The 14120-nt window shown below is 48.3% G+C and overlaps 1 protein-coding gene across 1 annotated transcript in view; it reads left to right on the top strand.

Annotated features, from left to right (window-relative positions):
* Nucleotides 1–14120, top strand: part of LOC309584137 (uncharacterized protein) — a gene marked incomplete at both ends in the record, with an annotated part of 143092 nt that overhangs the window by 39492 nt on the left and 89480 nt on the right. The window contains 9 exon segments of the mRNA XM_082300078.1: nucleotides 1188–1295; nucleotides 3408–3461; nucleotides 6302–6355; nucleotides 6498–6542; nucleotides 6639–6692; nucleotides 8133–8177; nucleotides 9643–9696; nucleotides 10801–10854; nucleotides 12151–12204. Of these exon segments, the coding sequence (XP_082156204.1) occupies nucleotides 1188–1295; nucleotides 3408–3461; nucleotides 6302–6355; nucleotides 6498–6542; nucleotides 6639–6692; nucleotides 8133–8177; nucleotides 9643–9696; nucleotides 10801–10854; nucleotides 12151–12204 (522 nt within the window).

Here is a 14120-nt window from a genome sequence, read left to right as displayed (position 1 = left end):
ATTTTCCCATTTTCCCCCCAGTTTCCCCCATTTTTCCCCCAAATCTCCAATTTCTCCCAATTTTCCCCACTTTTTCCCCCAAAATTTTTCCCAATTTTCCCTAATTTTCCCCCATTTTCCCCCAATTTTCCCCAATTTTCCCCCATTTTCCCCCAATTTTCCCCAATTTTTCCCAAATTTTCCCCCAAATCCCCAATTTCCCCCAATTTTCCCCCATTTTCCCACCCCGAAATTCCCAATTTTTCCCTCAGGCCCATCTTGGGCTCCCCCAACCCCCCCCAAAATCCCCAAATTTCCCCCCAAATCCCCAATTTTCCACCATTTCCCCCATTTTTCCCCAATTTCCCCCAATTTTCCCCAATTTCTCCCCAATTTTCCCCAAATTTTTCCCCAATTTCCCCAAATTTTCCCATTTTCCCCCCAGTTTCCCCCATTTTTCCCCCAAATCCCCAATTTCTCCCAATTTTTCCCACTTTTTCCCCCAAAATTTTTCCCAATTTTCCCTAATTTTCCCCCATTTTCCCCCAATTTTCCCCAATTTTCCCCCATTTTCCCCCAATTTCCCCCCATTTTCCCCAAATTTTCTCCATTTTCCCCAATTTCCCCCAATTTTTCCCCATTTTCCCACCCCGAAATTCCCAATTTTTCCCTCAGGCCCATCTTGGGCTCCCCCAAGCCCCCCCAAAATCCCAAATTTTCCCCCAAAATCCCCAATTTTCCCCCATTTTTTCCCATTTTCCCCCAATTTTCCCCATTTTTCCCCAATTTTCCCCAAATTTTCCCCAAATTTTTCCCCAATTTCCCCAAATTTTCCTCCCAGTTTCCCCCATTTTTCCCCAAATCCCCAATTTCTCCCAATTTTTTCCCACTTTTCCCCCCAAATTTTTCCCAATTTTCCCCCATTTCCCCCCCAGTTTTCCCCCCATTTTCCCCCAATTTTCCCAAATTTTCCCCATTTTCCCCAATTTTTCCCCAATTTCCCCCCCATTTTCCCACCCCGAAATTCCCAATTTTTCCCTCAGGCCCACCTTGGGCTCCCCCAACCCCCCCAAACCCCTGAATTTTCCCAATTTTTTTCCCCAAAATCCCCAATTTTTCCGAATTTTTCCCCATTTTTCCCCATTTTTTCCCAATTTCCCCATTTTTTCCCCCAATTTTCCCCCCGAAATTGCCGGTTTTTCGCGCAGGGTGATTTTGGGGTCCCCGGCTCCCGGGGCAGCGACGGCCCCGAGGGTCCCAAAGGGCGCTCGGGACCCCCCGGAGACCCCGGAGCCCCCGGATTTGGGGGAGAAAAGGTGAATTTTGGGCAATTTGGGGGAATTTGGGGAATTCGGGGGGGGTTTGGGGGGAAAATGGCGGGAAAAGGGGGGAAATGGGGGAAAACGGGGGGAAATTGGGAAAAATGGGGGGAAATGGTGAAAATTGGGGGGAAAATGGGGGAAAATGGGGGGAAATGGGAAAAATTGGGGAAAATTGCAGGAAAATTGGGGAAAATTGTGGGGAAAAAAATGGGGGAAAATGGGGGGAAATGGGAAAAATTGGGGAAAATTGCAGGAAAATTGGGAAAAATTGTGGGGAAAAAAATGGGGGAAAATTGGGGAAAATTGGGAAAAATTGTGGGGGAAAAAATGGGGGGAAATGGGGGAAATTGGGAAAAATTGTGGGGAAAAAAATAGGGGGAAATGGGGGAAATTGGGAAAAATTGTGGGGGAAAAAATGGGGGGAAATGGGGGAAAATTGGGAAAAATTGTGGGGAAAAAAATGGGGGAAAATGGGGGGAAATTGTGGGGAAAAAAATGGGGAAAAAATGGGGGAAAATTGGGAAAAATTGTGGGGAAATTGTGGGGAAATTGGGGATTTGGGGGAAAAAATTGGGAAAATTGGGGGGAAATAGGGAAAAATGGGGGGAAATGAGGGGGAATGGGCGGAAAAATGGGGGAAATGGGAAAAATGGGGGAAAATTGCAGGAAAATTGGGGAAATGGGGGGAAATGGGGAAAATTGGGGGAAAATGGGGAAAATGGGGGGAAAAATGGGGGGAAATGGGGGAAAATTGGAAAAATTGAGGGAAAAAAATGGGGAAAAAATGGGGGGAAAATGGAAGAAATTGTGGGGAAAAAAATGGGTGAAAATGGGGGAAAATTGGGAAAAATTGTGGGGAAAAAAATGGGGGAAAATGGGGATTTGGGGGAAAAAATTGGGAAAATTGGGGGGAAATAGGGAAAAATGGGGGGAAATGAGGGGGAATGGGCGGAAAAATGGGGGAAATGGGGGAAAAATGGGGGAAAATTGGGGAAATGGGGGGAAAATGGGAAAAACTGGGGGAAATTGTGATTTGGGGAAAAAAGGGGGGAAATTGGGGAAAACTGGGGGAAAAAAGGGAGGAAAACGGGAAAAATTGGGGGAAAAAATTGGGGAGAAAGTGGGAAAAAATGGGAAAAATTGAAGGAAATTGGGGAAAACTGGGGGGAAATGGGGGAAAAAGGGAAAAATTGTGGGAAAATTGTGGAAAATTGGGGATTTGGGAAAAAAAATGGGGAAATTTGGGGGAAATGGGGAAAAATGGGGGAAAATGGGGGGGAAATGGGCGGAAAATGGGGGAAAATGGGAAAAATTGGGAAAGATTGCAGGAAAATTGGGAAAAATGGGGGGGAAATGGGGGGAAATTGGGGAAAAATGAGAAAAAATGGGGGGAAATGGGAAAAATGTGGGAAAATTGTGGAAAATTGGGATTGAGGGAAAAAAAGGGGGAAAATTGGGGGGAAAACTTGGGGAAATGGGGGAAATTGGGGAATTGGGGAAAAAATGGGGGAATTGGGGAAAACTGGGGGAAAAAAGGGGGGGAAATGGGAAAAAATTGGGCAAAAATTGGGGGGAAGTGAGGGAAAATGGGAAAAAACGGGAAAAATTGAAGGAAATTGGGGAAAACTGGGGGAAAATGGGGGGAAAATGGGAAAAATTGTGGGAAAATTGTGGAAAATTGGGGATCTGGGGAAAAAAAAGGGGAAATTTGGGGGACAAAAGGGGGGGAATGGGGGAAAAATGGGGAAAAAAGGGGGGAAATGAGGGGAATGGGAAAGAAGGGAAAAAATCAGGGAAAATTGGGAAAAATGGGGGGAAAAGGGGGGAAAATGAGGGGAAATTGGGGAAAAAATGAGGGGGAAAAAGGGATTTTTTGGGGAAAAAGGAGGGGAAAAGGGGGAAAATGGGATTTTGGGGGGAAAACCGGGGAATGTGGGGGGGATTGGAGGGCAAATGGGATTTTTTGGGGTGGAAAAGGGGAGTTTTGGGGGGAAAAAAGGGGAGTTTTGGGGGGGAAAGGGGATTTAGGAGGGGGGAAGGGAATTTGGGGTGTTTTCCTGAATTTTGGGAGGTTTCCCAAATTCCTTCGGGTTTTTTTTTTTCCAGGGAAAGTTGGGGGTCCCGGGGCTCCCGGGGTACCCCGGGCGGCAGGGCCCCAAGGTGAGCGGGGGGACCCCAAAATCCCCCCAAATCTCCCCAAATCTGCCCCAAATCTGCCCCAAATCCCCCCAAATCCACCCCAAAATCCCCCCAAATCTCCCCAAATCTGCCCCAAATCCACCCCAAATCCCCCCAAATCTGCCCCAAATCCACCCTAAATCCACCAAAATCTGCCCCAAATCTGCCCCAAATCCCCCCAAATCCACCCCAAATCCCCCCAAATCCACCCCAAAATCTGCCCCAAATCCACCCAAATCCACCCCAAATCCACCCAACTCTGCCCCAAATCCACCCAAATCCCCCAAATCCACCCAAATCCACCCCAAATCCACCCCAAATCCACCCCAAATCCCTCAAAATCCACCCCAACTCCCCCCACATCCACCAAAATCCCAAAAAATCTCCCCAAATCTGCCCCAAATCCATCCCAAAATCCACCCCAATTCCAAATCTCCCCCAAATTTCCCCAAATCCCACTGAAATCCCCCCAAAATCCACCCCAAATTCCCTCCAATCCCCTTCTCCCCCCCCAAATTCCCCCATATCCCAATTTTAACCCCCAAAATCCCCAATTTCTCCCAAATTCCTCCCCAAAATCCCCAAATTCCCCCCAAATCCCCAGATTTCCCCCAAATTCCCCAAATTCCCCCCCAAATCCCCCAAATTCCTCCCAAATTCCCCCCAAAATCCCCCAAATTCCTCCCAAATCCCCAAATTTCCCCCAAATTCCCCCCAAATTTCCCCCCAAAATCCCCAAATTTCCCCCAAATTCCCCCCAAATCCCCAAATTCTCCCCAAATTTCCCCCAAATTCCCCCCAAAATCCCCAAATTCCCCCCAAATTCCCCCAAATTCCTCCCAAATTCCCCCCAAAATTCCCCCGAAATCCCCAAATCTCCCCCAAAATTCCTCTGAAACCCCCAAATTCTCCCCAAATTTCCCCAAAATTCCCCTGAAATCCCCAACTTCCCCCCAAATTCCCCCAAATTCCCCCCAAATCCCCAAATTTCCCCCAAAATTCCCCCCAAATCCCCAAATTTCCCCCAAAATTCCCCTGAAATCCCCAAATTCTCCCCAAATTCCCCCAAAATTCCCCTGAAATCCCCAAATTCCCCCCAAATTCCCCCCAAAATCCCCAAATTTCCCCCATAATTCCCCCAAAAATCCCCCAAATTCCCCAAATTCCCCCCAAAATCCCCAAATTTCCCCCAAAATCCCCCCAAAATCCCCAAATTTTCCCTAAATTCCCCCCAAATCCCCAAATTTCCCCCAAATTCCCCCAAAATCCCCAAATTCCCCCAAATTCCCCCCAAAATCCCCAAATTCCCCCAAAATTCCCCTGAAATCCCCAAATTCCCCCCAAAATCCCCCCAAATTCCTCCCCAAATCCCCAAATTCCCCCCAAAATCCCCAAATTTCCCCCAAATTCCCCCCAAATTCCCCCAAATTCCCCCCAAAATCCCCAAATTCCCCCCAAATTCCCCCCAAAATCCCCAAATTCCCCCCAAATCCCCAAATTTCCCCAAATTCCCCCCAAATTCCTCCCAAATCCCCAATTTTTTCCCAAATTCCTCCCAAATTTCCCCCAAATTCCCCCCAAATCCCCAATTTTTTCCCAAATTCCTCCCAAATTTCCCCCAAATTCCCCCCAAATTTCCCCAAAATCCCGAAATTTCCCCCCAAATTCCCCCCAAATCCCCAAATTCCCCCCAAATTCCCCCCCAAATTCACCCCCAAAATCCCCCAAATTCCCCCCAAATTCCCCCCAAAATCCCCAAATTTCCCCCAAATTCCCCCAAATTTCCCCCAAATTCCCCCCAAAATCCCCAAATTTCCCCCCAAATTTCCCCAAAATCCCCAAATTTCCCCCCAAATTCCCCCCAAATCCCCAAATTCCCCCCAAATTCCCCCCGAAATCCCCAAATTCCCCCAAAATTCCCCTGAAATCCCCAAATTTCCCCCCAAATTCCCCCTGAAATCCCCAAATTCCCCCAAATTCCCCCAAATTCCCCCCAAATCCCCAAATTTCCCCCAAATTCCCCCCAAATCCCCAAATTCCCCCCAAATTCCCCCCAAATTCCCCCCAAAATCCCCCAAATTCCCCCAAATCCCCAAATTCCCCTGAAATCCCCAAATTCCCCCCAAATTCCCCCAAATTCCCCCAAATCCCCAAATTTCCCCCAAATTTCCCCCCAAATCCCCAAATTCCTCCCAAATCCCCAAATTTTCCCCAAATTCCTCCCAAATTCCCCCCAAATCCCCAAATTTCCCCAAATTTCCCCCAAATTCCCCCCAAAATCCCCAATTTCCCCCCAAAATCCCCAAAATTTCCCCCAAATTCCCCCCAAATCCCCGAATTTCTCCCAAATTCCCCCCAAAATCCCCAAATTTTCCCTAAATTCCCCCCGAAATCCCCAAATTCCCCCCAAATTCCTCCAAAGTCCTCCCAAATCCCCAAAATTCCCCCCAAATTCCCCCCAAAATCCCCAAATTTCCCCCAAATTCCCCCCAAAATCCCCAAATTTCCCCCAAATTCCCCCCAAATCCCCAAATTTCCCCCAAATTCCCCCCAAAATCCCCCAAATTCCCCCCAAATCCTCAAATTTCCCCCAAATTTCCCCCCAAAATCCCCAAATTCCCCAAAATTCCCCCCGAAATCCCCAAATTCCCCAAAAATTCCCCTGAAATCCCCAAATTCCCCCCAAATTCCCCCCAGTTTCCCCCCAAAATCCCCAAATCCCCCCAAATTCCCCCCAAAATCCCCAAATTCCCCCCAAAATCCCCAAATTTCCCCCAAATCTCCTTCCAAATCCCCCCAAAATCCCGAATTTTCCCCTCCAGGGCTCCCAGGGATTCCCGGGATTCCCGGGAAGCAGCGGCGAGAAGGGGGCGCGGGTGAGCGACCCCCCCCCAAAAAATTCCCAAATTCCCAAATTTTCCCTCCCTAAAATCCCAAATTTCGGGATCCATTTGGGGGCCCAAAATCCCCCAAAATTCCCTGAGGAAATTCCCGGTTTTTTTGTGTTTTTTTTCCCAGGGTTTCTCTGGAAAATCGGGGCCCCGGGGGGAGCGCGGCCCCTCCGTGAGTTGGGGAAGCCCCAAAACCCCTCGATTTCACCCCAAAAATTTGGGGAATTGCCCCAAATCCGCCCCTTTTTAACCCCTTCGTGGCCGGCAGGGCCCCAGGGGACAGCGGGGACCCCGCGGAGCCACCGGGAAATCGGGAGCCAAGGTGGGAATTTGGGGGATTTTGGGGAATTTTGGGGTTTTTTAGGGGATTTTGGGGGGGGATTTCAGGGATTTGGGGGGAACTTGGGGGATTTGGGGGGATTTTGGGGGGATTTGGGGGGATTTTTAGGGGATTTTGGGGGGATTTGAGGGGATTTGGGGGGAACTTGGGGGATTTTGGGGAATTGGGGGTGGATTTTGGGGGGATTTTGGGAAATTGGGGGTGGATTTTGGGGGGATTTGGGGGGATTTTGGGGGATTTGGGGGGGTTTTAGGGGTCTTGGGGGGGAATTGGGGGAATTTGGGGGGATCTGGGGGAATTTTGGGGCATTTTGGGGGATTTTGGGGGGATTTGGGGGGCTTTGGGGGATTTTCTGGGACGAGGGAATTTGGGGGGATTTGGGGGATTTTGGGGTTTTTTAGGGGATTTGGGGGGGATTTTGGGGGATTTTGGGGGATTTTGGGGAGTTGGGGGTGGATTTTGAGGGAATTTTGGGGGCATTTTCTGGGATTTTGGGGGGAAATTTGGGGGGAAATTTGGGGAATTTCAGGGGATTTTGGGGGAGTTTTGAGGGGATTTGGAAGGATTTGGGGGGATTTTGGGGATAATTTGGGCATTTTGAGAGGATTTTTGGGGAATTTGGGGGGATTTGGGGGGGAATTGGGGGAATTTTGGGGCATTTTGGGGGGATTTTGGGGGTATTTTTTGGGGGATTTTGGGGGGAATTGGGGGAATTTTGGGGAATTTTGGGGGGATTTTGGGGCATTTTGGGGGATTTTGGGGGGAATTGGGGGGGCTTTGGGGGGATTTTCTGGGACTTGAGGGAATTTGGGGGGATTTGGGGGATTTTGGGGTTTTTTAGGGGATTTTGGGGGATTTTGGGGGAACTTGGGGGATTTTGGGGGGAAATTTGGGGAATTTCAGGGGATTTCGGGGGGATTTTGGGGGAGTTTTGAGGGGATTTGGGAGGATTTGGGGGGATTTTGGGGATAATTTGGGCATTTTGAGAGGATTTTTGGGGAATTTGGGGGGATTTGGGGGGGAATTGGGGGAATTTGGGGGGATTTTGGGGGGATTTTTTTGGATTTTGGGGATTTTGGGGGAATTTTGGGGGGAATTTTTTGGGATTTGGGGGGATTTGGGTGGGATCTGGAGGAATTTTTGGGATTTTTAGGGGATTTTGGGGGGATTTCGGGGGATTTGGGGGAATTTTGGGGGGAATTTCTTGGGAATTGGGGGAATTTTGGGGAATATTGGGAGATTTGGGGAATTTTCACGGGGTTTGGGGGAGATTTTGGGGGATTTTGGGGCGATTTGGGGCAATTTATGGGAATTTGGGGGGGGGTTGGGAGGATTTGGGGAATTTGGGGGAATTTGGGGGGGGTTGGGGTGGGGGGAGAGCCCCAAATTTCCTCCTTTTCCCGCTTTTCTCCCCAAATCCAGGGAACATCCGGGAGTGACGGACCCCACGGACCCCCCGGGGAGCGCGTGAGTGCGGGGGGATTTGGGGCAATTTGGGGCGATTTGGGGAATTTTGGGGAATTTGGGGAATTTTGGGGAATTTTGGGGGGTCCCGGGTGGGATTTGGGGAATTGTGGGGGGATTTTGGGGATTTTGGGCGGATTTTGGGGGGAATTTTGGGGATTTTGGGGGGGAATTTGGGGGGATTTGGGGGGATTTGGGGATTTTGGGGGGATTTTGGGGGAATTTTGGGGATTTTGGGGGGGAATTTGGAGGAATTTGGGGGGAGTTTAGGGGGATTTGGGGATTTTGGAGGGATTTTGGGCGGATTTTGGGGGGAATTTTGGGGATTTTGGGGAGGGATTTTGGGGAATTTGGGGGATTTGGGGGATTTGGGGGGGATTTTGGGAGGAATTTGGGGGAATCTGGGGGATTTGGGGGCATTTGGGGGAATTTTGGTGGATTTTGAGGGGATTTTGGGGGAGATTTGGGGAAATTTGGGGGGATTTTGGGGATTTGGGGGGAATTTGGGGGAATTTGGGGAAATTTGGGGTGAATTTGGGGGATTTTGGGGGGAATTTGGGGGGATTTTAGGGAGAATTTTGGGGGATTTTGGGGAATTTGGGGGATTTGGAGGAATTTGGGGGGATTTTGGGGAGAATTTTGGGGGATTTTGGGGAATTTGGGGGATTTTAGGGGGGATTTGGGGGGATTTTAGGGGGGATTTGGGGGGAATTTTGGGGGGGATTTTTGGGGGGAATTTGGGGAAGATTTGGGGAAATTTGGGGGAGATTTGGGGGCATTTGGGGGAATTTTGGTGGATTTTGAGGGGATTTTGGGGGAGATTTGGGGGGATTTTGGGGATTTGGGGGGAATTTGGGGGAATTTGGGGAAATTTGGGGTGAATTTGGGGGATTTTGGGGGGAATTTGGGGGGATTTTAGGGAGAATTTTGGGGGATTTTGGGGAATTTGGGGGATTTTAGGGGGGATTTGGGGGGAATTTTGGGGGGGATTTTTGGGGGGAATTTGGGGAAGATTTGGGGAAATTTGGGGGAGATTTGGGGGCATTTGGGGGGATTTTGGGGGAGATTTGGGGAATTTGGGGGAAAATTTGGGGGGATTTGGGGGGGAATTTGGGGGAATTTGGGGGGATTTGGGGGGGAATTTTAGGGGGGATTTGGGGGAAATTTTGGGGGATTTTTGGGAATTTGAGGGGGGATTTGGGGGGGAATTTTGGTTGGATTTTGGGAATTTGCGGGAATTTGGGGGGGATTTTGGGGGCAATTTTGGGAATTTTGGGGGGGAATTTGGGGGGGAATTTGGGGAGATTTCGGGGCAATTTGGGGCATTTTAGGGGGATTTTTTGGGGAATTTTAGGGGGGAATTTTTAGGGATTTTTCGGAATTTTGGGAACTTGGGGGAATTTGGGAATTTTGGGGGAATTTGGGGAATTTTGGGGGGGTCCTGACCGTCCCCTCCCCTCCCCCCCAGGGCACCCCCGGCCCCCAGGGCCCCAGCGGCTTCCCCGGCCCCAAAGGGCCCCCCGTGAGTAACCCCGGAATGGGGGAAAAAACCCCGGATTTGGGAAAAAAACCCCAAAGTTTGGGAAATAAACCCCAAAATTTGGGAAAAAAACCCCCAAAATTTGGGAAAGGAAACAAAATTTGGGGGGGAAAAAACCGAAAAAAATGGGGGGAAAGCCAAGAAAGGGGGGGGAACAAAAAATGGGGGGGAAAGCCCAAAAAATTGGGGGAAAATCCCAAAAAATGGGGAAAAAAACCCCAACAAAAATTGGGAAAAAACTTTCCAAAAAATAGGGAAAAACCCCCAAAAATTTGGGGGAAAATCCTCCAAAAAAAGTGGGGAAAAAAAAACCAAACCCAAAAAAAATTGGGGAAAAAACCTCCAAAAATGGGGGAAAAACCCCAAAAATTAGGAAAAAATCCTCCAAAAATGGGAAAAAACCTCCAAAAAATTAGGGAAAAAAACTCCGAAATATGGGAAAACCCCCAAAATTGGGGAAAAAACCACCCAAAAATGGGAAAAAACCTCCAAAAATGGGAAAAAAATCCCAAAAGTTTGGGGGAAAAACCTCCAAAACTGGGGGAAAAAACCCACCAAAAAATGGGGGGAAAAAACCGTAAAATTGGGAAAAACCCCCCCAAAATGGGAAAAACCCCCCAAAAATGGGGAAAGAACCTCCAAAAAATGGAAAAAACCCCCAAAAATAGGAAAAAACCCTCCAAAAAATGGGGAAAAAAACCCAAAAATTGGGAAAAAACCCCCAAAATTAGGAAAAAAAACTCCAAAAAATGGGGGGGGAAACCTCCAAAAATGGGGGAAAAGTCCCAAAAATTTGGGGGAAAATCCTCCAAAAATGGGGGCGGGGGAGGGGAGAACACCAAAAAATGGGGGAGAAAACCCCCCAAAAATGGGGGAAAACCCCCAAAAATGGGAAAAAACTTCCAAAAAATGGGGAAAAAACCCCCCAAAATAGGAAAAAAATCTCCAAAAAATGGGGAAAAACCGCTCAAAATTTGGGGGAAAAACCTCCAAAAAATGGGGAAAAACCCCCAAAATTGGGGACAACCCCCCCAAAATTTTGGGGACCCCCCCAGGCCAATTTTTGCCCCTCCCCCCCTCCCAAAGGGCCCCCCCGGCAAGGACGGGATCCCCGGGCACCCCGGGCAGCGTGGAGACGGCGTGAGTGACCCCAAAAACCCCCCAAAACCCCCCAAAAAACCATCAAAACCCCCCAAAAACCCCCCAAAAAAACACCAAACCCCCCAAAACCCCCCCAAAACCCCCCAAAACCCCCCAAACCCCCCCCAAAAAAACCCCAAACCCCCCCAAAAAACCACCAAAATCCCCCCAAACCCCCCAAAAACCCCACAAAAACCCCCCAAACCCCCCAAAACCCCCCCAAAAAAACCCAACCCCCCCAAAACCCCTCCCAAGACCCCCCAAAACCCCACAAAACCCCCCCAAAAAACCCCCAAAACCCCCCCAAAACCCACCCAAGATCCCCCAAAACCCCCCAAAAAACCACCAAAACCCCCCAAAACCCCCCAAAAAAACCCCCAACCCCCCCCAAAAAACCACCCAAAAACCCCCCAAAAAATCCAATCCGCCCCCCAAACCCAAATCCCCCCCAAATCCCCCTAAATTCCCCTAAATTGCCCCAAAATCTCCCCCAAAACCCCCACAAAATCCCCCAAATCCTCCCAAAAACCTCCAAATTGCCCCCCCCCAAAAAAACCAAAATCACCCCCCAAAACCCCAAATCCCCCCCAAAATCCCTTCCGGACCCCCCCCCAAAAAAAATCCCTGACTCCCAAAACCCCCAAAATCCTCCAAATCCCCCCCAAATCCCTCCAAAATCCCCCCAAAATTCCCCCCAAATCCCCCCCAAATCCCTCCAAAACTCCCCAAATCCCCCCAAAATCCCCCCAAAATTCCCCCAAACCCCCCCAAATTATCCAAAATCCCTCCAATTTCCCTCCAAAATCCCCCCAAAATTCCCCAAATCCCCCCAGAAATTCCCGAAACCCCCCAAAATTCCCAAATTTCCCCCCAAATCCCCAACCCCCCAAATCCCCCTTTTCCCCAGCCCCCGAAATTCCCCCAATTCCTAAAATTCCCCCCAAATCCCCCCAGACCTTCCCAAAATTCCCCAAATCCCACCCAAATCCCTCCAAAATCCCCAAAATTCCCACAAAATCCCCCCCAAATTCCTCCAAAATTCCCCAAAATTCCCCTAAATCCCCTGAAATCCCCCAAATTCCTCCAAAATCCCCCCAAAATCCCCCCAAATTCCCCTCAAATCCCATCAAAATCCCCCCTAAACTCCCCAAATCCCCCAAAACCCCCCCAAATAACCCCAAAATCCCCAAACTTCCCCCCAAACCCCCCTTTTCCCCACCCCCCAAATTCCCCAAAACCCCCCGAAATTCCCCGAAATTCCCCAAAATTCCCCAAAATTCCCCTTTTTCCCCCCAGGGCTTCCAAGGCAAACCCGGCCCCCCCGGCCCCCCCGGCGTGGTCGGAGCTCAGGTGAGACCCCAAAAACGGGGAAAACGCCCCAAAAACGGGGAAAACGCCCCAAAATCGCCACGAGAGCCTCGGGAATTCCCAGAAATGGCCGGAAATTCCCCAAAAATTCCCGGAACTTCCCGGAAATTCCCAGAAATTCCCCAAAAGTTCCCCAAAATTCCTGGAATTTCCCAGAAATTCCCCAGAAATTCCCCAAAATTCCCGGAAATTCCCAAAAAATTCCCAGGACTTCCCGGAAATTCCCAGAAATTCCCAAAAGTTCCCCAAAATTCCCCAAAATTCCTGGAATTTCCCCGAAATTCCCCAAAATTCCCAGAAATTCCCCAAAAATTCCCGGAACTTCCCAGAAATTCCCAGAAATTCCCAAAAATACCCATAAGTTCCCAAAAACTCCCAGAATTTCCTGGAAATTCCCAGAAATTCCCAGAAATTCTCAAAAAATTCCCGGAAATTCCCGGAAATTCTCAAAAGTCCCCCAAAATTCCCGGAAATTCCCCCAAATTCAAAAAAAGCCTCCCCAAAATTCCTGGAATTTCCCAGAAATTCCCCAAAAATTCCCCAGAAATTCCCCAAAATTCCCCAAAATTCAAAAAAAATTCCCGGAAATTCCCAAAAGTTCCCCAAAATTCCCCAAAATTCCTGGAATTTCCCAGAAATTCCCCAAAATTCCCCAAAATTCCCAGAAATTCCCAAAAAATTCCCGAAAATTCCCGGAACTTCCCGGAACTTCCCAGAAATACCCATAAGTTCCCAAAAACTCCCAGAATTTCCGGAAATTCCCAGAAATTCCCAGAAATTCCCAGAAATCCTCAAAAAATTCCCGGAAATTCCCAGAAATTCCCAGAAATCCTCAAAAAATTCCCAGAAATTCCCAGAAATTCCCAAAAGTTCCCCAAATTTCCCAGAAATTCCCAAAAAATTCCCGAAAATTCCCAGAACTTCCCGGAACTTCCCAGAAATTCCCAAAAACACCCATAAATTCCCAAAAACTCCCAGAATTTCCTGGAAATTCCCAGAAATTCCCAGAAATCCTCAAAAAATTCCCGGAAATTCCCAGAAATTTCTGGAAATTCTCAAAAGTCCCCCAGAATTCCCGGAAATTCCCCCAAATTCAAAAAAAACCTCCCCAAAATTCCTGGAACTTCCCAGAAATTCCAAAAAAATTCCCCAAAAATTCCCCAGAAATTCCCCAAAATTCCCAGAAATTCCCAAAAAATTCCCGGAAATTCCCAAAAGTTCCCCAAAATTCCCCAAAATTCCTGGAAATTCCCAGAAATTCCCAAGAAATTCCCCAAAATTCCCAGAAATGCCAAAAAAATTCCCGAAAATTCCTGGAACTTCCCGGAAATTCCCAGAAATTCCCAAAAACACTCATAAGTTCCCAAAAACTCCCAGAATTTCCTGGAAATTCCCAGAAATCCTCAAAAAATTCCCAGAAATTCTCAAAAAATTCCCGGAAATTCCCAGAAATTCCCAGAAATTCTCAAGAGTCCCCCAAAATTCCCGGAAATTCCCCCAAATTCAAAAAAAACCTCCCCAACAATTCCTGGAACTTCCCAGAAATTCCCCAAAAATTCCCCAAAAATTCCGCAAAAATTCCCCAGAAATTCCTGGAATTTCCCAGAAATTCCCCAAAATTCCCCAAAATTCCCAGAAATTCCAAAAATATTCCCGAAAATTCCCGGAACTTCCCGGAAATTCCCAGAAATTCCCAAAAATACCCATAAGTTCCCAAAAACTCCCAGAATTTCCTGGAAATTCCCAGAAATTCCCAGAAATTCCCAGAAATTCTCAAAAAATTCCCGGAAATTCCCAGAAATTTCTGGAAATTCTCAAAAGGTCCCCCAAAATTCCCGGAAATTCCCCCAAATTCAAAAAAAGCCTCCCCAAAATTCCTGGAATTTCCCAGAAATTCC

Source organism: Coloeus monedula (assembly GCF_965178545.1).
Source record: "Coloeus monedula genome assembly, chromosome: 36".
NCBI lineage: Eukaryota > Metazoa > Chordata > Aves > Passeriformes > Corvidae > Coloeus > Coloeus monedula.
Note: the sequence above shows the minus strand (reverse complement) of the source record. Positions and strands in the feature narration are given on the sequence as shown.